The 23,113-nt window shown below is 37.5% G+C and overlaps 2 protein-coding genes across 2 annotated transcripts; both read right to left on the minus strand.

The window, feature by feature from the left end:
- Window positions 1–642: 642 nt before the first annotated feature.
- Window positions 643–1,389, minus strand: LOC110159148 (cystatin-C-like). Its single transcript, XM_020923707.2, has 3 exons — window positions 1,091–1,389; window positions 928–1,017; window positions 643–769 (listed from the first exon to the last, which is right to left on the minus strand). The coding sequence occupies exons 1-3, from the start codon at window positions 1,295–1,297 to the stop codon at window positions 677–679; spliced, it is 390 nt and encodes a 129-aa protein (XP_020779366.1). The 5' UTR covers window positions 1,298–1,389; the 3' UTR covers window positions 643–676.
- A 701-nt stretch (window positions 1,390–2,090) lies between these two features.
- On the minus strand, window positions 2,091–22,312 carry LOC110159141 (exportin-5). The gene is made up of 33 exons (XM_055162979.1): window positions 22,099–22,312; window positions 21,594–21,715; window positions 20,935–21,007; window positions 20,316–20,453; window positions 19,268–19,450; window positions 18,653–18,679; window positions 18,303–18,488; window positions 17,356–17,432; window positions 17,231–17,272; window positions 17,044–17,134; window positions 16,120–16,203; window positions 15,916–16,041; window positions 15,285–15,375; window positions 14,590–14,718; window positions 14,398–14,513; window positions 13,812–13,967; window positions 12,701–12,742; window positions 12,525–12,614; window positions 11,940–12,139; window positions 10,951–11,053; window positions 10,180–10,361; window positions 9,261–9,361; window positions 9,089–9,185; window positions 7,977–8,113; window positions 7,785–7,882; window positions 7,520–7,566; window positions 7,035–7,141; window positions 6,383–6,448; window positions 5,610–5,701; window positions 5,403–5,510; window positions 5,178–5,315; window positions 4,055–4,219; window positions 2,091–3,330 (listed from the first exon to the last, which is right to left on the minus strand). The coding sequence occupies exons 1-33, from the start codon at window positions 22,198–22,200 to the stop codon at window positions 3,178–3,180; spliced, it is 3,669 nt and encodes a 1,222-aa protein (XP_055018954.1). The 5' UTR covers window positions 22,201–22,312; the 3' UTR covers window positions 2,091–3,177.
- Between the last annotated feature and the right edge of the window lie 801 nt (window positions 22,313–23,113).

Genomic DNA, 23,113 nt, shown 5'->3' on the forward strand with positions numbered 1-23,113 from the left:
CTTAAAATTTTAGTATCTGTTAAACACTGTTATAGGTACGTGCTGAACCCCACACTTTAATCAATATTATTCTGATGATGTACAGCAGGGCTTTGGCAGGTTGTGTTCCCCACATAAAAAGGGGGTCAGAGAAGCAGACAGTTGGGTCTCACTGAGCGGTAATCTGAAAATACTGTAATCCCAGACACGCAACCCACGTGGAGGGAGCAGTGTACAGACAGAGACAGAGCGAGAGGGTATAGTTTTGTGGAGTGTCTATATCTAATTTTTGAAGGAGAGGCAGAAATTTACTAAACATGACTGCAAATACTAGTCGAGGTTTAAGTTTTGTACATAAAATGAATGGACAGAACATGTAAATCCCCCTATAGTGTAAATGTGTCAGTCCCCCTCTGCTGTACGAGGGTGTGGAGGATGTGGGAGCACGTGTCTGGAGCAGCCCGAACACTCAGGGGAGGGGAGACTCTGGAATATTCTGGAATTCTGATACAATACAGTGATGAGTGCAGGTCACCGGACATATTCAGCCCAGCGTTAGAACAATAAAGGACAAGGACTTGCACTCTTATGAACACAAAAGACAGAATAAAGCACTTTTGAAAAGCCTCAGTAATCCATGTTGGACACAAGAAGACAATAATGGCGGTTTACTTGGCATACATACCAGTACAGTTTATTAGAAATGTTTTTGGGGCACGCAGTTTCTGCGATAAACAAAACGTTTGCCTTGCCAAGGGATTTCTGTGACGGTGAAACTGCAGTGGAGCTCCTGAAAAAAAAATTGTAATGAGTCAATCTTGTATTGAACTGCAAATCTGCAAGAGGCACACAGCACTTGACTTGGCTGTTTGATGCCTGCCCTGCAACAGGCCTACCACCACCTGTCATCAGGCCTACCCACACACTGTATATATGCCATGGTCCTACCTCAGGGGTGGATTGGCACTTCTTTGTGAGCTCTTTCTTGCACACACGTCTGAGCTGCACCTCCATAATGTAGTTTATTCCCGCCACCACCTGCACACAATGAGTCACTTTTCATTTTGTTTTTAACGAGCAGCCAAACCGATGATTGTGTCAGCTATTTCACCTGAACCTTGGCCGAGGTGACGCTGAGGATCTTGTATGAAAAGGGCTGGTGGTTGTGCGCGTGGTTGAAATCACGGACGGCGAACTGCGCCGCTCTCCAAACCTTGGAGTTCCGGGTGGAGATGTCTCGTGGTTGTCCGGTCATCGTCTGAGCGGTGGTCAGAGAACACACCGACAAACACAGTGTGACAAACAGCAGGACCAACATCTCTCACTACAGGCAACACCACGCGCACGTGTTTCCACCTCTGGACACTTCCACTGACGCAGCAGCCGCAGCGTGCGTGCGCACCTGTGTGCTCGCACTCATTAGAAAACCGCGCTAAAATCACCTGCCAATCACCTGCCAATCACCTGTCATTCACCTGCCAATCACCCGACAAACAGCGGGCCTGGGTCAGAGCGTGACTCACTCATGAAATGACTAATCTTCATATGTTTAAATTTTGTTTTTTTTGTTTTTTTTCCCAGGAAAGCTTTGACAAACAGAAATGAGCGGTAAATTAGAGCGCTACTGTCGCCTCCAAACACACAGGAACTGTGATAGACGTGCCTTTTGAGGCTCGAGGGTTAATGGGCCTAATTGGTCTATGACTGAGTCAAGAGAATAGATAGAATAAGGTTAGGGATTGTTGTCTAATGCCTCACGCAGGCCTGAATGAGAGGCTTCCAGTATGTTTTCAGAAATACCTTTTTTTTCTGTGGATGTTTGTGATTCTTGAAAGTGTGAATGTTGGACAGGCAGATGGGTGGGATCCTTCCTACAAACGAACACCCTCCTTTAGCACCCCCTACTGGCGTGAGTGGTCAGCAACCTACCTCATTACTTCTGCTTTAGTTTTACTTCTTTAGTTTTATCAGTAGAATATATTATATGTCATATCAACACATTTGTAGCTCAATAAATGTCACAAGAAAACTCAGGTTTATGTTGAATTTTTAAAATAATTTAATATAATCTGAGAATGATTGAGAAAAGTATAAAAAGGGGACACGCAGAATCATTTTCAAACATTTATTTAAAAAACGAAATAGAAATTGTTAAACTTCCAAAATAGGTCTTAAAGAAACCCACTTCTGTATTTGTGTACAGACATTTTAGTGTTGAACATTACTTAAAATCCATCAGTCGCATGTGGACAGCCTTTATGACTGTGGACAACACTTCAGTTCAAATACATTTCTGACAATATTATGACATTTCAATCAACCAGTTAGAAGTAAGATTAGCATTTGACTCAATAACTCCTCTGTGAGCTTGGAAGGTGCGGATATGGCAACATACAGTATAAAGAACACCTCCATTTCAAGATGCTTCCAAAAAATGTACAACTATAAGGAATGTAGTGCTTATTTGCTTCACTACTACTACTGTGTTCTGAGAGATTGAATCACTGTGTTATGGTTTACAGAAACCTGGCACAAAAAGTGGCCGTAATATTAGTACGAGACGAACTGTGCACAAAGTCAACGGGAAATACTTGGGTTAGTGCAGCTTCGTTAGCTTATGTTGCTACACTGTACAATACAAGCTTGTAACAACTCTTCTAATTTCGATAACAGACATGAATACTGTTTAAACCTTCATGGACATAACATTCTTTATAAAGTAAGCCATTATGAAATTCATCACTTACAAATACAAAAAAGTAAATTTGTAAAAAACGAAACAGTAATTTTTTTCCATAATATTACTTAAAAAATGTCCCTGTAATTTTTTTGTTTTGTTTTGTTCCGCATGCTTATAACCAGTTTTGGTTGTGTGAATCTGTTTTCAAACTCTGAAATGTTCTTGAGTATAATTAGTAGAATTTTAATTTTAATTTTTTTTTTGTATATTTGCAATAATGTGTCCATCAATATTTACTATCATATTTATTTCACTACGCACCAGTTGCAGTTACATTCTTAAGATCAGAATGTAGCCGCAAAAAAACCCCAAAAAAACGCATAGCTCAGCAGGACTAAAGCTTTGCAATGTCGAGATACAAAAGCTAACATATACAGACTTTGAATTGAAGAAAATTAAAATAAAATGAAAAATCTACTCGTTTTTTTTCAGTCTGTGAGATGTCCCTTTAGTTCCTTTTACAGGGCTTCGTCTGCAGTTGGAGCGAAGAGAGCTTCCAGACCAAGCACCTCACTCTGCAGCACTATGTCCTTCTCCTCCTTCGGCTTTTTAAACAGAGTCGGGAGATTCCTAATATGGACTTCCTTCCTGAATTGTTGGCATAGAGCTTTCTGTTGACAAGATAAAGACAGAAAACGTGTTAAAGTTACGGCCAAAAACTAGTCCCGATCCAACCACAACGAAACACAATCTGAGCTGTGGAAGTTGTATTACAGGTGAAATACTGCCCTCTAGAGGTTGGGTTCAGTGATGACCGAGCATTTGAAACTGCCAAGATTCAGAAGAGCATATGGCTGGTTAGAATATTTAATAAAATATTGTAATCAAATGTAGTCAACATAATTCTATAAGATTTTATCTAATTTTGGTTTGCCTTTGTACAAGTTGGTAATTTTACTTCCTCGTTGGACATGAGCAACAGTTTTCATAACTGGTGGAGATGTTATTGCTTTGCCTAGAATGTTCCATGGTATGACATTAAACATATCCATCAAGCATTTATTCATCATGGGTGTTTCTATTGCTCAAAAATACAATAATTCCCTCTGTGATTAGGGTAGAATGCAAGTTAACGACAATTCCAGGGCTTAAATTATCCAAATGATTCTAATGAAGGTGTGTGGAGTTTTTAAAAACACAGTGGAGCACTTCCTATATGGCATGTGCAAGGTTTGTGTGTTTAAACATGTGTGAATGAAACAAAACACAACTCCAGGCATGTTTTTTGATGATTAACCATTATAAACTGGATTAGAAAATAGTTATAATGGCTATTTAAACACTGAATTCCCCATAGACTTGTGCTCCATTTGAAATAATTAAGTCAATTATTACCCCAATGGTTCCGGCAATGAGCTTCTTGAATTGGTCTTTCCTCTTCTTCTCTCCGGGTTTTTGGGCTTTGGGGTCAAGCAGTTTTTGGTCGTACTGATCCAGAGCTTCCATGTTGATGTCGGGCACCTGTGTCATGACGGTTCTCAGCTCAGTGTAACGAGGGCGCTGCAATTCAACAAAACACAAAATCACTACCAGATAAGATTATGCATTATAGTAGTAGTATTTTTATTTTTTTTATAGAAAGACCATGTGTGTCCCTGATAGGCTACTCTACATGTCAATTATGAACATCTGAACCAGTGATCAGACTTGCATGTTAAGTCATGGAAAAAGTCTGTATTCTGAATCTCTGGCAACCAAATCCAAGTAAGATTGCAGATTTGTGGTGATTGGAGCCAATTGTAAATTTGGGTGTAAATTTGCTCCCCCTTTAGTCCTCCAGACCCTGCACTTCATCCCTCTATCCTTTTGTACTCCTGGCTTGGTCCATTTAAACAGCTCTGTTTGAAATGTGGTTGTGTGTGAAAAGTGTGTTTAGTCTCATTTTAAATCATATTTTAAACAAAAGATAATGATGTTATGGCCCGCCTTGCCTGCACTCCCCATTTGTTTTTCACCAACATCTGCCTTTTGCAGGTTGTGCCCCCATCTCCGGCAAGGCAAGTTTATTTGTATAGCACAATTCATACACAAAGTAATTCAAAGTGCATCCAAGCAGTCCTGACTCCTGCTGCAGTGGTTGGAGTATTGGCTTCCTGCTCCTCCCATCCCCTGTCTGCACCTGCCTAGAGTGTCAACTTTCCTCGTTCTGAACTAGATGCGTCCCTTGTATGCCTCCTGTTGACTTTAATTTAGGTAATTACTGGTTACTGATTTGGGTGACTGCCACTTTGGCTTGGCCTCCGAGCACTTGTACTTCATTTTAATTCATCACTGTACACTTTATTTGAGAGTCCCTTTCTGATATAAAACATTTTTATTTATTTATATAAAAACTTGACGTTAAATAATAAATAGCCACTTAATATTCACCATTTAACATCTTGGTTATTTATGTTACTTCAATTCTACCCTAGGTTATAACTGGGTTGTAACAAATGAAAACACTTATTTGACTTACCAGGCTCTCGTAGATGAGCATGGCGAGCTGATTCAGAGTATTGTTACAGACTTCATGCTGCCCGTGCACCTGCAGAGCCCTCAGAACACTGGTGAAGAACCATGTGACTGCATCTGGGAGGAGGTTACCAACAGTGGCCTACAAGAAACCAACCAGGAACAAAAGCACCATTTATATAAGGGACATTTTAGGTACCTGTAAACTGTTTTTGCCTATTTGTATTACCGGTCGCAGCAGAGTCCAGCACACCAGAGAGGCAGTCCTGTTACAGATGGTGGTGTCTTTCCATGAGATGGCCGTGAAGGCAAGAGTCAGCAAGCTCATGTAGATGTTCTGGATAGAAAATAAAACACAAAAAAGAATGTATTATTATTTGCAATCAAAAAAATAAATAAAAAATAATTTTAAAAAAAATCAACGTGGAAGACTGACCTCATTTTTGACTAAGCACTTGCCCAGTTCAGTCAGCTCTGTGGAATGAGCGGAGCTCACTGCCTGCACAGTGTCCGTCATCATTTCATCCTCTGAGGACAAAAATAAACAAACATTCACTTTAATATTATAATCAACCAGTATATTGTAGTAATGATAAATAATTGCAAATACTGTGACGCAATTGTGCACTCTTTTTGTCTCCAGAATAATTAAAGAAGCCCTATATAACTTTTGCCATTATACTTCATCTATCTCCATTGAGTCATTAAGGAGATTCCACCAGGCCAAGTCATAGGCCAGATCTATGGTGAGGTGACTAAGCTCACAGAAAGACCCGTTTTAAAAGCAATTGAATGAATAGTACTTAGCCCAGTTTAATGCCACACCAAAAATATTACATACATACTTTTCCCAAGACTATGGACAAATGGAAAAGGACTATAAAATTAGCCACAAAAGAGCAGAATTATCACTTTGTACTGTTAATTAGAAGTGTAATATTAATGTATATTTTCCATTTTTATTTTTAATCAGCTCTTTTGGCTGCTTTCACGTTTACTTTTTTACATTTAAGATTCAAATGTTCTATCTATCTTCAAATACTGAGAATGTTATATGATAGTAGCTAAATTTCAATACACTTGCAACCTTGTGATCAGTTTCCTACCATGAGTCTCTCCTAAAAATCTTATCATAATCAGAGACAGATAAGAAATATATTGTTGCATCCCTCTTGTACATGCTCACACACAGAGCTGTATTTCACCCACCATCAGCCTCTTCCTTGTGTGATTCGGTTTTGTTTTCAGGCACTTTTCTTGTAACACAAGACATGGCTAGAAGAAGGAGCAGAGATCAATAGTCAAAAGTAGATAAGGTTTCAGAGGAGGTATATATATGTATAACTCTACATTTAGCATTAGCTTCAACACATCACCATCTACTAAAACTGAATTAAAGATCCTACATATTCTTGTGAGCTTTAAATCATGGAGTTTGAGTTTGTTTGGACCTGGAGTTGTGTTTTGTTTCATTCACACATGTTTGACTAATCCTTTATTAATAGTCTGTCTACATCTCCACAGCTCAAAATGCTCTGTTCCATCTTGTGATGTCACAAAGTGGTAACTTTTTACCTTTAGTTCAGTAAGAATTGTTAATTCCAGGAGTGAAATTATCCAAATGATTTTGATGGAGGTGTATGGAGATTAAAAGCAATATGGAATACTTCCTGTATTACCACATGACATCACAAGATGGAACAAAGCGTTTTACATTTAAGAGACTAACACAACCCAAAAATGCAGGGTTTGTGTGTTAAACACATGTGAATAAAACAAAACACAATTCCAGGTATGTTTTTGATGAGGAAATTACATTATAAGAGATCAAAAAAGTGTCAAGACAGACAAACAAACATACATAGAAACTCCATAAGCTCCCTGGTGACAAGAATAACCAGATGTTCCTCCAGCATCTCCTGTGTGACCTGGCTCTCATGAGAAAGCACCTCTTCCTCATCCTCCGCTCTGAAGCAAGAACACAACACAACAGTTTAATTTTAACCACATTGTACAATGTTGTTTGCATCTGAAAAACTATGTGATTTTTTTTTCATTCATGCATTTGAAAGGGTTATTAAAACATAGAAGCACATGTTCAAATCACTACTGGTGCTTTAACTGCCAGCACAATTCATTTCAAGTTGATGCTGCCATGCTTATTGTTGCCAGCAGAGGGCGCTCAATGCTAGTTTTCTCAGTAATAATGAACAAAACCCCTGTGCTGGCATAAGCTATGGCTTTTCCAACCAAAAATATTTTTCATACAAACTAAAAATGCTGTACAAGTAAAGAGAAAAATTTAAATTATTATTTATCATGATGACAACTAAAACAAGCACTTACTCATTTAAAGTTTTCTGGTTGATGACCTGCCACTTTAAGCTCAGTCTCTGTGAAAGAAAGAAAACATGAATACTAACTCTTACCATAGTTAGAGTTAGACCATTTTAGTCTGTATCTGAACTTTAATCATATTGTTATTTAATCTAATAAATTATTTACAAAAACATGGATCCCTGGTTTTTGACCTTATAAAATGCATAAATTATCTGCCCACACACATTGAGTTTAAACTTTTAGCAGTACTTCGCTTGGTTGTAATTCTCACCTGCAGCATGTAGGTAAACAGAGGGCCCAGCAGGGGGCACAAGAGGCTCTCATAATACTCTGGAGGACACGACTGCACCAGCTTAGCCATGAAGACACGTGAGGAAGTTAAAGAAAAACAGCAACAGAAAGAAGCTAGTGTAACTGTGGGTTAGAAGTTTGAAACATGTAAAATAGTGCAAGTGAAGGATATGGATGATGGGGCGGAGTCTGTGATCAGGCACATAATCCAGGGTGCCAAAAACAGACGTGCTGATCTCCTGAGACAATCCCTCCATGGAGTAGAAGTCCTGCATCAGAGACTGGCCTCCATTACCCAGAGCATGGAAGCTGCAGGAGAGGGAGAGAGGACGGAAGGGCTGTAAAATGGAGTCTTTATTGTATACAGAAAAGAATAGTAGATATCAAATGCCATGTCTGTCCTAGTTTGGTTTAAGCCCAGTTTAGTCCTGATGTAGACATGGTTTGGTCCTGTTCTAGTCCTGGTGTAGTCTTAGTTTAGCTCTGAGTTTGGTCCCAGTTTTAAAAGATGGACTATATAATTTTTCTAGTAGAAGGTCTTTATGGAGAGGCTATTGTGTTACCTACAATGTTCCACTATATGGCATTAAACTTGTCTATCTCCATAAAGACAATCAAGTAACGCTTTTTTCGGTACAATGAAACCAAGATAGACAAGTTAACTGCCACACTGTGGAACATTTCAGGCAATTTAATTCTCTATGAGAGCAAGCAGTTGGAAGGACCCGCTATATTTGACCTTAATTTCATTTCATATTGTTCCCTCTTGTGTAACTTTTTGGCCAAAGATACCTTCATTATACATGCTTTTATTACATTAAAAACCTTGAAAAATATGCGCCCTTTCTGTGACAAGGCTCTCATCTCCACAAACCTCACTCTGATAAACTGTATGGTGTATAACTATCTATATGGAGAATGTTCCAAAGAATGGTTTGAACTTCCTATTTTCAAAGAATCATGCAGGTGAAGTGCAGCTAACAAAAAGTTACATGGTGTTGCTTTAAAGGTGCACTGTGAAACTTTTCTGGTGGAGGGTCCGTCAAATGCTTTTCTCCATGGAGAAGTTACTGCTGTTGCATTCAGTCAGACTACCTGTTTTCTGTAAGTGTATAAATGTAAGGTATCTCTGTTTAATGCCATATTGTGGAACATTGGAAGCAGAGCAATGACATCCTTACAAATATAGTGACTGCCCTCCAACCGAAAAGTTACATAAGGCACCTTTAATAAAACTTTTAATGAGATGTATGCAGAGTCTTAAATAGCATATTCACTTCTTACCAGTTGTCGTACACAGTTGAGAAGAAGCCCTGCATACGCTCCAGGTTACTTTTGCAAACAGGAGAGTCATAAATGTCAAGTAGAGGCTGTGTAATACCTAAGAGGAGGAAGACATTAACAACACTAAAAATATAACCTGAGTCACTGAAGAGACAATGGTGATGTTATATACCAAGCACTGCCTTCTTATCCCCATCCATAATCTCATGAGCGCGAGCAAAAGTCTCACTCAAACGAGACTGGTTTTCAGGGAGGAACAGGCTGTTTTGTGTGCTAGAAATACAAAAAAGGAAGTTTATTATGGAACAAAAACCTAATAAAAGTGGGATTAAACATCTAAACTCTACCCATAACCACATTTCAGATAGAGCTGCTAAACTGGGAGTACCTAGAGGACTAAAGGGTGGTTTATAGTTCTGCTTAGGGCCCCACTCAACAGAGAGCTGATGTCCTGAAGCAGACATGAACCACATGAGCTTCTGCAGAGCAAATCAGGGTCCAGATGTGTCATGGGAATCCAAACTATTCAATCAGATTTTTTTTTTTTTTTACTGTGATAATAAACTATCATATTAGGCTCATAAGCAACATTTTCGTGCAAAACTTTATACAGACGACTGATTAAAATGGCTTGGAACAGCTAATCTTTGTGGTTCAAGCAATCAGAGCTCTTGCATTCCACAGAAATTCAACACGCGATAATTTTTTGGTCGAGGTGCATGTAGATGGCAAGCACAAGGCACAGCAGTTCTCTGATAGGCTTTCATGATTTGGTGACCTGTGTGGCACTTCCACATAGATATGACGCTGAATTATAAACCAGCCTTAAGGGAGAGAGAGACGAGGCAGGAGGGTTTTTTGGAATTAGAAAACATACAACTGTAATCGGGGCAGTCTTGTGTGACGTCTCCATCTACTGGAAACCACCTACGTGAAACTTAGATTTAGGCATTTTTGAAAGCTGCAAATTTACCTAGACTGCACTAAAGTGGCCAAACAAAAAGGATAGGAACAGTAATAGTTTAATGGTAGCACTATTAAAAGACAATATACACAGTTTAGTAGTAGGTTAAAGGTTAAAGTAGGCATACCGTATCAGTGCAAACAGGTTGGGCATCAGGGCTAAAAATATGGAGTAGCAGGGGCTTCTGTAGATGGGGTCTCCGCTCGGGGTATATCCCACGACGAACCCCCCGGCCTTGGCCTCCTCCAGGTCTGTGGGCCATCGAGTGCGTTTGAACACGCCAGAGAGCACGTACAGGCAGAAACTCAGCTAGAGAGAGGAGAGAAAGGGTTAGATAAAAGAAACAAAAAGAAAATATGATACCAAAACTGGATGCTCATTTGAAAAGGCATTCATTCTAAAATGTCATAACATGTACTTTTATTTATAATTTAATTTATTTATATATTTTACATTTTTTAAGCCATTTCTTTCGGTGACATATTTTTTGCACAATAGATAAATGTTATCAATTATTTAGTTATTTTTGGACATGAAAACTAAGTGAACTGGTGGTGAAGTTACATTCTGATTCTACTTAGGAAGACAATAAGCTCACAGCTAAAACATGCTGGGGAAATTCATAAAAAGAATTACATAATATAAAGTCTGGCCAAAAACAACAAAAGTGGGTCTCATAGAAAAAAAAAAGTATGATTTAATTTATGATTAAAAAAAAAGAGTAAATAAATTCCAAAAAACATGAAATAAAAATGTTCTAGTAAAATGTACAAGTTGTGTAATTTAGGGTTTTACGTATTTATTTTAGTTTTTCTTTCTTCTTCTTCTTTTTTAAAGTATCTTAAAATCAATAAAAATAAAAATACAACAAGCCCTTTCCCCACTTCTTATAACTCACCCGCGCTCTGTTACAGCTGATAGACTCCGGCTCTTTGTTCTGCTCCGTGATGACCTGATCCGCCCCCACAAAGGACAGGAACATGGCCGGGTTTGACAACACACTGAAACAAAACAGAAAAGGGTTTAAAAGTGTTAAATACATGCCGATATTAAACAAATGGGAAAGAACTCAATAAGTTTTCTAAACTTCAACCCACTCCTTTTGAGTACCAACATATGTACAAGTACATATAACGTTGAAAACTACCAATAAGGTAATTTACAGTACACAGATTGTAGAATGTGATGATGTCATACTCCCAAATGAGGGGCAAGAGCCAGTTTTCCCTATTGATCACATACTCACATACTTTGCCATGAAATGTCCAAAAGATAAATGCACGAATGTTGAACCTGGTATTTTCTATTACTGATCAAACTGCATTACAACAGTTTGATCAATTTTATATTTTAACAATTTAAATTTTAGTGGCCCCCTATCTATATTCATTAAAATTGGCCTATAGAATGCTTTCATGTCATCTGAAACCCAGCAAAACAGGCGTGTTGCTCAAACAAACAAAATGAATGCAAACAGAAGACAACTGAATACAACTGTCAAATTGCAAATTTGTTGACCAGGTTTATGGTTAATATCTCTAATTACTGAGCCTATCCACATGAAACTAATTTCTGCTGCAAAGTTCAACATAATAAACAAATGAATTTTTTTTACAATAATCTCAGAAAGTGGCAACTGTCAATGCAATGCAATCCACACTAAAGATGTGACTGTCATTATTATATTAATTATTTGTTCATCATAGGTTTGGTTATTTCATTCCAAAAAAGTAAATCTAGTTGTTGCCATAGTGATTAACAATTCTGAATAAAATATTATATCTTATGAGTGTGCAAAAGTTTTCAAGATATCACCTATAAACAGGAAGCTGAAACCCAGGGATACAACTTTAAAAAACTTCATAAACTCTGTGTGTGGTAACTTACAGGCTCAGCTCCTCTGACGTCCAGTCTGAAACCACTGGGGCAAGCAGATCCTCCAGGAAGGCCTTCTGTTTGGAGAAGTCCTTAAACTGATTACTGATTAGGACCACAGCCTCCATCAGGGCACACTTCTCCAGATATGTGATGGTGGGGTCCGTGTCAAACAAGGTCTTCATGTGGTCATAGAACATGTCGAAACATGGCTGCAAGAAGAAATGGTCACACAAGAAAATGGAAAAAGGTAAATATAAAAAAGTATCCATTTTACAACATGATGTGATAATTGATATTACAGCAAACTCAAATTCACAGACTGAAAAACACTTAAAAGGTGCATTGTGTAACTTTTCTGGTTGAGGGTGCGTCAAATGCTTTTTTTCACTGAGATGTTTCACAGTTTGGTATTAAACGTTAAAAGGTAGAGCTGTGGAACATTCCGAGCAGAGCAATGACATTTCCATAGAGACAAGCAAATGACATGGCCAAAGAAACAAGACCCGCAACCAAAAATTACATTGTGTAACTTTAACTTGTAAAAAAAAAGTATAAATATATGATAAATATGGAAAAAGGGTAGGTTAAATTTACCGCAAGGAAGTCTGGATAGTCTCTGCATATTTTGATGATGGAGGAGCAGGCGTGCCTCCGAACATTCTTTACAGCTCGTGTCCGGGGCACCTGTGGAGAGTCACAAAGAACTAGTTTAATTATGATCAAAATTACAATACATGTAAAATGAAGTAGATGAAGTAAATTAAACTTACATTTTTGCCTTGGGTTGTCTCAAAGGTGACAGATTTGAATAGCTGTAAGGAAATAGATTATTGTATTAATTTAAATACAGATATTAAAGGAGCCATTAGTTTAAATGATGGTATGATAGGGTGTTACGATTATCAAAAAAAAAAAAATCAAAAAACATGTTTTACCGGACCACTTTCAGATATTTCTAGAGCTCAAAAGTGTGGACTAGACTAAGACTAGAATAAGCAAGAGAAATTAAGTGTTTATTTTTGGTTTTTATATATTAAAGGGGCTGTACCAGACTTTTTCATGCAATAAAGTAAAATGGGTCTTCCCCCAGTACAGATATATCGCAAAAGACAACCTGTTTCTTACTTGTTTCAATACATTACTTATTATTTTTAAGACAAATTATTTTCCAATGGTGTATTTCTTTCTTTCTTTTTTTTACTTGCACCATCTGAGATTCTTTTGTTCTCATTTGAAGTTAAATGATCTTGAAACCAATCAGAAATATCTTGAAACCTGTGAAAGCAATGAAATCAAACCTACTCATTATTACCCGATTAAAGGCCCCTTATCATGCTATTTTCTGATCTGTTAGAATGTTGTTTCCTCATTACAACCAGACCTGGAGTTGTGTTTTGTTTCATTTACATATGTTTAACACACAATCCTGCATATTTAAGTTGAGTTCTTCTCTTAAACAAAAAACTGTTCCACCTTGTGATGTCATGTGATAATACAGGAAGTGCTTGAGTGTGTTTTTAAAGTCAACATAAACTAAACATACAACTTCACTAGAATTATATGGATAATTTCAGCCCTGGAATTGTCAATCTCTCCTGAACTAAAGGTAACCTTTAACTTGAAAACTATAACACTACATGACATCACAAGGTGGAACAGGGCATTTTGAGCTTTGGAGATGTACGCAAACTAAAAATAAAAGATTACTCAAACACGTAAATGAAACAAAACACAACTCCAGCTCTGTTTTTGATGCAGTAACAACATTATAACATGGCTTAAATCTCCTAAGAGTCAATTTTGTGTAATGTATATGATGAGATCTGAAAACTGGACATGACTAACTTAAGAATAAAAATGCTAATGACTGCAAGTTGTTACCTTATATAGGACTGGAGGCAGCAGTTGTGGTTTGTGTGTGATAAAAGGGAACAGTGCTGAGATGTTGGTGAGGACGCAGGACAGGATGAGAGGGTCTTTGGTCTCATAGTTGAGCAGAGCCTGAAGAAGCTCCACACTCTGTTCTATGGGCAACTTCTGAATATAAAACATAAAGAGCACATTAACAGACAATTCAATATTATGTTTTATTTTAAAAGGTGCACTGTATAACTTTTAGAGTAGAAGGTCTGCCACAATGGAGATGTTGCTTTGCCTGGAATTTTTCACAGTATAACACTAAACTTACCTGTTTCCATGGAGATGAGCACCATGCCAATTTACAGGTCCGATTTGTGGAAAGGTGGGCCACTTACAGCCGAATTCATATTTTTCAAGGTATTGTTTTATTGTAAAAACGCTAAATAATAACTAAATAATAAGCAAGTTTAATGCCCTACTGTGGTACATTCCAGGGAAAGCAACCTCTCTACCATATCGCCATGGACACAACCAGGTGCAGGACTCTTACCAGGAAAGTTACATAGTGCATCTTTATGTAAACAGATACATTTTTGCTCAGTGTTACCTCTGCTTCCACATATTTGAAGATTTGTCCAACCAAACACTCCATAAATATCGTCTCTGCGTCCCACTGGATCACAGACGGGGACAGGATGGAGCACATACCTTCCGAAGAGGTCGCTAATGACAACACAATAAAGTAAGAGACATGTTTATGCTAGTTTATTCAGCTAAAGTAAATGGCATCATAACTCACTGCTGGCATCCCCGATATCAACAGGACTGGCGATCTGGAACTGGAGCCACTCAGCTACAATCTGGAAAGCTTCTAGAGGAGCAATCCGGCATGCCAACCTCAACATGTCACTCTGCTGGGCACGGAACACTAAAACAACAGCATGGTAAAATAATCAGGGTTCCCACTATTTGCTTGAAATTATTTTCCAGGACTTTTCCAGGACATTTTTAGTTATGTTATCACAGTTTCACCAATTACCTGCCTGTTCATATATATTTTTGTAATGTAAAAGGGATGGTCTAAACCTATGGCTATACACAAAGTCCACAATTACTGCAATTTAATTATACACTAAGACAAACACACTATATATTTTGTTATGTAGATGACACAATAATATTTTCTGCTGCCTATGTGACATTAAGGTCAGGTAAGATGAAAGACGTCTGGGGGGTTTGAGGGTCCCTCACCTAGAAATTTTGTGTAAAATAGGTGTGATTTCCTGCATTTTGGTAAATTTAAAAAAAAAAAAAAAAAAACACCCGATGTAATAGGTGACAGTAAAAGTCTAATAATTTGATATCATATAATATTGCAAATCGAAGTTTGACAAAATCAATAATTTCCAGGACCTTGATTTTCATTTTCATGCATTTTCCATGATTGAAAAATAGGCAATTTATTTCGTGCTGTAAATAAAATGATTAAATTACCAATAGAAAATGAGTGAAAATCTTCATCGTTGTCAAAGTCCACTCTGGAGTACATACAGCTCGGGTGGTCATTTCTTGATGGATACCCCGTCTGAAAAAAGTAAATATTTGAAAGGATTAATGCTTTTAAAAGGGCCCATATTATGCCATTTTCTGATCTATGTTATAACATTGTTTCCGCATCACAAACATGCCTGGAGTTGTGTTTTGTTTCATTCACACATGTATAAGACACAAATCCTGCATATTTAGGCTGTGTTCATCGCTCGAACAAAAAACACTCTGTTCCAGCTTGTGATGTCAATCTGGTAATACAGGAAGTGCTTCAGTGTATTTCTAAACCCTATACACCTTCACTAGAATCATTTGGATAATTTCATCTCTGGAATTTAAACTTACTTACTGAACTAAAGGTAAAAGGTAGCTGTTAATCTGGAAACCTACCTCTGCATGACATCACAGTGTGGAACAGAGCATTTTAAGCTTTGGGGATGTAGACACACTAATAATAAAGGATTACTCAAACATGTGTGAAACAAAACAACTAAGGGTATGTTTTTCAGGAGGTAACAGTTTTCTAACATGGCTTAAAGCTCACAAGAGTCAGTTTTGGACCTTTAAGAAAATTCACCTTGACTAAATTAGTCATACACGTCTTCATGTATTTCTTGGCCATCTCCACAATCACTGGGTCTTTGGACAGGATCTCATGTCTGAACAGCGCTCCCCAAGTCGGTAGAGTGGACATTTTCAAAAACTGTTCAGAGATGCATAATAACACATTTTAACAAGAATAATAACAGACAATTTTCGAGGAATGAAAACCCAAACTCACATGGCTTGTGTGTGTGGTGAAGGCCATGAGGGCTTCAGTGTACTTGCAGAGATTTGCAGGAATTTCAATGCCTAATTCAGAACCCTGTAGAGAAAGAGTATCATTATCATTTATACAAACACAAAACCAACAAAGCAGAAAATTATTAAATAGCAAAGGCTGCAGTTTTTGAAGTACTATAATTTCCTCCACAAACAACAAAATCTCCTGTCTTATTTATACATGAAAACTAACCCTGTAGTTTAGATCGGAACAAACATGTTTTCTTCTGTTAGTTGTCAGTTCATATTTCAGTCTTTTTGTCTTTTCTCTTGGACATGTTTAAAATATAAACTTCATAAATTGCAAATTAGATACTTTTCTCTTAATCAAACATGATTTCCAAGTATTAATAGTTTTTTTTTTGCTTTGATTTACTTCAAATTTGTGGTTAAAGGTGCACTAAGTAACTCTTCTGGTAGGGGGTCACCACCTGCTTGTCTCAGTGGAAATGTTATTGCATTGCTTAGAATGTCCCACAGTATGGCATTAAACTAATGACATCTCCACGGAGACAAGCAGATGGCACCATCAGGTCAAGTTACAGGTCAGATCAGTGGAAATGGTGAGAATGCATATAACATGCATTAAGGTAATTTTGTGCAATAAAAACACCTGTTATAAAATAAATGTTAGAAAGAAACATTTAATGCAATACTGTGGAACTTTCCCAGCAAAACAATAACACTGTCATGAAGACAAGCTGGTAGCGTACCCCCCAATAGTAAAAGATACACAATGCACCTTTAAATTTGAGAGAAAAGGTTGATTATTATGTTAATTAGACACTAGTTAAATTTGTTCTAAATTATCATACACTGTCAATTTATGAGTAGTGTTGTTGCTAAAAATATCCAAATTAGTATTAAGCAAAACTTCACTTACAGCTAAAAAGCACATCTGGCTCCCCATCGCACACAGCACTTGACAAAGCCTCTTCAGGAAGACATAACGTCGCTCCACAACTTCCACTGAACTGTGCAAAAAATAAATAAAGATTTGAACATAGTAGTGACTTTAAAAAAAATCTACAGTTTATTATGATTACAGATTATTATGATAATCAACTTACCTTCCATCAGGCGATTTCTGAACAGCCAGTCCATCTGCTGACCTGTGAGAAAACAACAACAAAGATACTCAGAATTCAGCAAAAGATAAAAGGTATAATTAGAAATGGATTATAGTGGTACAGACTGAGCAGCAGAGAGGATCACGTCTATGGCCACGTCCCCGAAGAGAAGCATGAAGGGTTTCCTCTCATCTGGCCTTCCCTGTAACAACACAACCGTTATCATCACATCACAAAGGCGAGAATTACCATCCAAAGATCGAAATAGTCATTGCAAGCATGTGGGTGAATCTTAAAGATCCTATATTGTGCAAAAACATTTTAATCATGTTATAATTTTGTAGTTTTTAAAGGCAGTTTTTTCCTTGTTGAAAATATACCTGATGGTTAGACTCATTTAAGCATGTTCCAAGTAAACTCACCCACTGCAGAGCTAAAATTACAAACCATTTCAAGTCCAAGTAATTTCCTGCAATAAAGTTTGTCTGAATCAAAGATGGAGCTCTTCATCAAAAAAAATGTCTCTGAAAATGTCTTGAATAACTGCTAGCTTCAAAGTTCAAAGCTCATAAAATCGCGGCTGAATTACTCATTTTATTACTTTTACTTTATTCTCCTGGTCTCATTGCTTACTTTGTTTTTAGATGTAATATATTTTCTTAAAAGTGAAGCCATTTTGGCACAAATTTAAAAAATCTGCTGCTCGCTACTTTGAACTGCAGCTATCCGCAGCACGGTCCAGCAGCACGGTAGTTTGTTGTCATTACATTTATGGTGATGTATCATAAAGGTGCATCATCAAATCATTGCCAGTTTTCGACTGGAAGTTAGAAGACTTGTTTCTTTAATTGAATTGTTTCAGATAAGTATTATGATTGAAAATGTCCAAAATACAAAGTAATGATTTACAAGACATATATTATAACTATACAGCAGATAAGGACATTATATTAGGCTATATTAGATAGTAAAATATGAACTACTCCTTAAGGCAGCTGAAAAGTAGCTCCAAAAGCCTGATTCCTGCATAATATAGGCTCTTTAAGTTCCACTTGTTTAGCATTAGCCTCACCTTGCGGCTGATGGCAATGAGCAGACTCTCTGCTGCCTCCAGCTGCAGCTCGGGTTCACTCAGCAGCAGACACAGCATCTCCAGGAGCTGGCAGTTGTTGTTGGTGATGTGTGCCAGGCTCACCCAGTCTATGTACCCTGCCAGAGTGTTCAGCGTCGCCACGGCAACCCGGCAGTGAGCTCTGGCCTGCAAAACAAGCAGTGCCAGGAGAGGGAAGGTTTGATTATTGTTGAGAAGTTGTGCAAGAGGGACAAAGCTTCATCCAGCATTTATATTAGGGCTCGCTCACAATATCAATAATATATGACTGGAATGCAAAACAATCAGGGAGGTAATGCTTAATATCTCACCTTTAGTTCCATTTCAGGCACAGATTTCTGAAAGAAAATACAGAAGAAATCAATTTTTAAAAGCAAACATGGATTCAAGGTGCACTATGCAACTTTTCTGGTGGAGGATCCGCCACCTGCTTGTCACCAGGGAGATGTTATTGCTTTGCCTGACATGTTCCACACTATGGCATTAAACCTGTCTATCTCAATGATGACAAGCAGATGTCACCACCTGCATTTAAATATAATGCAAAATGGATGCCTTTAATGCAATATTATGGAACATTTCAAGTAAAGCACACCCAGTTAGTGTGTACAATTAAAAACTTAAACAATTCAAAACCAGCATATTAAAACTAATATAATGCCAGTAATCAGAAGTCATCATTTTTAACTTCTTAGGTGTAGTATATAAGTATATAAGTATATAAGAAGAAGTATATAAGTATATAAGAAGACAAAATGAACATCATTGGCAGTCATCATTTTTATTTCTGTGTTTCTATATTCTCCAAAAATGGGTGTAACATAACTAGATCCTAGAATTTCAAAAATAAACATCCAGAGAGAGAAAAAAAATAAATACCACTTAAATATGACTTGGGAGCGAAAAAACTAATAAAATGCACTCACCACTCTGCGATAGTCCTCCACATTCATGTGCAGAATGGCCATCATGAAGCTGAAGATGCTGTCCATGTTCTGGGTGAGGGTCTGCTGGATGTCTCTGCGCCTTTGGGTGGGGAGGGTCTGGAAGGTGATCACATCCTCGGCCAATCGCAACAAGATCAGCATCACCAGTTCTGTCTGAGCCTCCTAGAAATACAAACACAACAAACTTTCACTTTATTCTGTTAAATGGACAGTTTTATACACCTTTTACATAGTCTTATTAGAAAGTGTAATTATGAATGTCAAGAATAATTCATTTGTTGATGGGTAATGCAAAGAATTTAGAAGCAACAATCCTTAATTTCAATCTAGTCTTTACAGCCACAATAATCAATGTATTAATTATTAATATCAGAAAGTAAAGATATAGATAAAGAAATAAATAAAGTGGTGAAAATATGAATAAGTTGAAATAATGTTCTTTATTTTATGGAGTCAATATGATGTTAAAAATTAAGTATTTTTAAAGTCCCAACATGGCACTCTTTTGTTGCTGGTGGACACAATCACTTTACTAAACTAACTGATTGTGACCGCCCACCCTTAATTCCTTTTTTCTTTTCTTTAAACTTTTTGTTTATTTACTTCTGGAAAAGCATCTTAAATCCTTTTTCCTGCCACTTCTTTTCTGTATTTTGAAGGAGGTAGGTGTCTCGTGTTTGGACCTAACTGAGGTAAATTTAAGGTACAAGGGAATAGGCAACCCTTTTGATAGTTGTTCTTACAAATGTGAGTACTTCGTGACACTTTGCTAGAAAAAATGAATAAAATACACACAATAATAAAGATAGTAGGAATCAAAATGAATCTTTTAGCAGAAAAAACTTCATACATAACTAAGTGTAATGTTAATCTCTGCAGCAGATGAGTCATATGCAAAGAATTTCCTCCACATATGCTTGTATTTGCATGCCGACCAAAACATCATTGTATTTAAAAAAACAATGGGGGAAAAACAATGCAGTGCAGAGTAACAGTGTTTTTCCTGGATTATGTAATATCCACTGACCCCTTGGCTGGTCAGTGCCTCCATCTCCTTCAGCATGTCCGGCCAGTGCTGAGGCCACTCCCTCTTGATCATCTCCACGGTGATTCGGGAGAGGACATCTTTGATATGGCTCTCCTCCTCCAGCACTGAGCGGGTACCCTACAGAAAGCAATGGATAAAAATACAGCTACAAAAAAAAAGTGTTGTCCGAACAAGCCCCAGAATTAAATTATAGCATAAGGAATTAGAATTATAGTATGAGGAGATGTAGGCAAATAAGGTTGGCAATCACAAGGTCTCACGATTCAATATAATACTCAATACATGGCTCACAATAACGTAGTATTTATCTGATAAACAACCTACGCAAAGTTAATATGAAATACACACTTATAACCATGAAAGAGTCTAACAGCCGATGGACCACTACGGAACCTACCAAGACCTCTGAGGCACTGAGACACAGATATAAGACCACATGGGATATAAAAGAAGTAGTACTATGATTTAATGTTGGAAATCACATGCTACTAAAGAAAGAGTGTTTTTGTATTATCATCATGTTATCTGAATTGGTAGAGTCTATTCCTTTGTCCCAAAATCAAGCTTGAAATTGTAGTATTGTGAAAACACTACATACACTTGACAACAGCTGCATGGCACACTCCTTTAGTTGCACTTTCTCATGTTGTGCCATGTTATTCCACCTGTATCTGTAAAAATATACACATAAAATAATCAATAAAAATGTCAATCATGATAAACTCTTTCTATGCATTTTAAGGGCTCATATTATGCTATTTTCTGATATATGCTATAATGTTGTTTCCTCATCACAAACATACCTGGACCTGTGTTTTGTTTCAGTTACACATGTTTAACACACAAAACTGTGTATTTATGCTGAGTTCTTTTCTTAAACTGAAAATAATCCACTTTGTGGGGTCATGTGGAAATACAGGAAGTGCTCCACCGTGTTTTTAAACAAAATACATGTTCACTCGAATTATTTGAATGATGTCAGCTCTAGAATTGCCAATCTCTACTAAACAAAAGGCGAAAGGTAGGTACGTAACTTGAAAATTACCACTTCATGACAATGTGGAACAGAGCATTTTGAGGTTTGGAGATGTAGACAGACCAATAATAAAGACTTGCTTAGACATGTATGAATGAAACAAAACACAAACCCAGATATATTTTTGATGAGGTAACAGCATTATAACATGCCTTAAAGCTAATAATTAATAATTATCCATTTTGTGTAATATTTGACAATTAAATCTAAAATCGACTTACTTGATTACATGTTCCAGGACTTGCAATCCGAAATGCCTTATTACAGCTGAATGGGCTTTGTCGGCTAGTTTGAGACCACATGGAATGCAGAGGGAGCTTGACTCTTTAAACTCCTCACAAAACTGTATAATAACAAAGAGATATGACCGCGTTATGAAGCAGATCGTGAATGCCATAATGCTAACAAGAACAATGCAACAATAAAATAACAGTGATTGCTTTTATCTCGCTAATCTATCTGTCTGTTAGGTCACCATAGCGGAGAAGCAGATGTTTCAATGAATGAATCGCTGCTAAGATACGAGAGCTAACAACATCTGCATATGTTCAAAGCTTGACCGTAAAGTGTTCCGAATCGTGTTCCGTGTTCTGACTGCGTAAAGTTACGTATTTCTTGATTACGATGTGCTAGCTTAATTACCCAAATAGTATGCATTGCTATATAGGATTAAAATACATGCAAAAACGGCTAACAGCTAACTAGCAGTAGCTCCAGTGGGTGTACCTTCAGGGCCTCCAGTCGGAACATTTGGCTAGTTTGTGGATCCATGATGAGGTTGACAGCTTTGACGAGCCGTTCACACATGTCGGCTACCGGATCAGCCATGACTCCGGTACAGTGCGATCACCGGGAGCCGCACGGAGCAGAGGAGGCGAGGAGGAGACGTGTGTATGCAAAGCACCTGCACAACGGCGACAGAAAACGTGCAAAGGGCTGCTGGCTGCGTGCATGCGGGTTTGGGCTGCGCGCCTTGCCGTAGAAAGAGGATTCTGGGAGTTGTAGTTCGGTCTATCAAATTAAAGATAGTTTCTGTTGCATGATTAAAGGTATATTCGTATAGGATAGGGTGACCAGACGTTCCTATTTACCCGGGACAGTCGAAGTTTTGAGCTCCCTGTCCTCTGTCCCAGCAGATTTATTCAAAATCAGTGATTTGTCGCAGTTTTAAACAAGAAATGTCCCAGGTGTCCATATTTTTGACCAATTTGACACCTGCAAACAGTGAAGAGAGTCATAAATTGCAATTTCTTTAGGTAAAATACAAAAGGTCTGCTTAAAAATGACCAAAACACAAAGAAAATGTGACTATACTGACTCATGTTAGTCATGAATGGTCTCTGCATAATAATTGTTCTTAATTACGCACCATCGTTTTATTACCAATCAATTTTTGTTTTGAAACTCTGGTCACCCTAGTACAGAATTTATTTTCAGGAAAGCTACATTTTATTAATGATTGTGGAAAAATAAAACATAAATTTAGCAGTAAGCAGCAGCATGTGATTCGTGATCCAGGGTCTTTTTTTCATACAGAAGATATAAATAAATACATAAATGAACCGGTCTTTTAATAGACAATTTTAACTTAATCAATTCTTTCAAACAAACTAAAAATGAAAAAAAAAAAATCATAAAAATAAAAGGAAAGAAGGTATGTGAATATAAAAAAGAGATATAGAAAAGACTTTATACTAGGGGACTGGAGTGTGCGCACTGTGGGAGTGTTGTGTGTGTCCCG

Source organism: Boleophthalmus pectinirostris, unplaced genomic scaffold, assembly GCF_026225935.1.
Source record: "Boleophthalmus pectinirostris isolate CB_2022bp ecotype Guang Dong unplaced genomic scaffold, ASM2622593v1 HiC_scaffold_5, whole genome shotgun sequence".
NCBI classification, from domain to species: Eukaryota; Metazoa; Chordata; class Actinopteri; order Gobiiformes; family Gobiidae; genus Boleophthalmus; species Boleophthalmus pectinirostris.

Bases quoted from the DNA above. Each gene is read 5' to 3' on its own strand.
- LOC110159141 (XM_055162979.1), bottom strand. From the start codon at position 22,200: ATGGCTGATCCGGTAGCCGACATGTGTGAACGGCTCGTCAAAGCTGTC. The intron at 17,135-17,230 runs GTAAGTTGATTA...TTTTTTGCACAG, and splicing joins CAGAAATCGCCTGATGGAAG to TTCAGTGGAAGTTGTGGAGC. The intron at 13,968-14,397 runs GTAACACTGAGC...TTTTATATTCAG, and splicing joins TCAAATATGTGGAAGCAGAG to AAGTTGCCCATAGAACAGAG.
- LOC110159148 (XM_020923707.2), bottom strand. From the start codon at position 1,297: ATGTTGGTCCTGCTGTTTGTCACACTGTGTTTGTCGGTGTGTTCTCTG. The intron at 1,018-1,090 runs GTGAAATAGCTG...CATTGTGTGCAG, and splicing joins TCACCTCGGCCAAGGTTCAG to GTGGTGGCGGGAATAAACTA. The intron at 770-927 runs GTAGGACCATGG...TTTTTTTTTCAG, and splicing joins AGTGCCAATCCACCCCTGAG to GAGCTCCACTGCAGTTTCAC.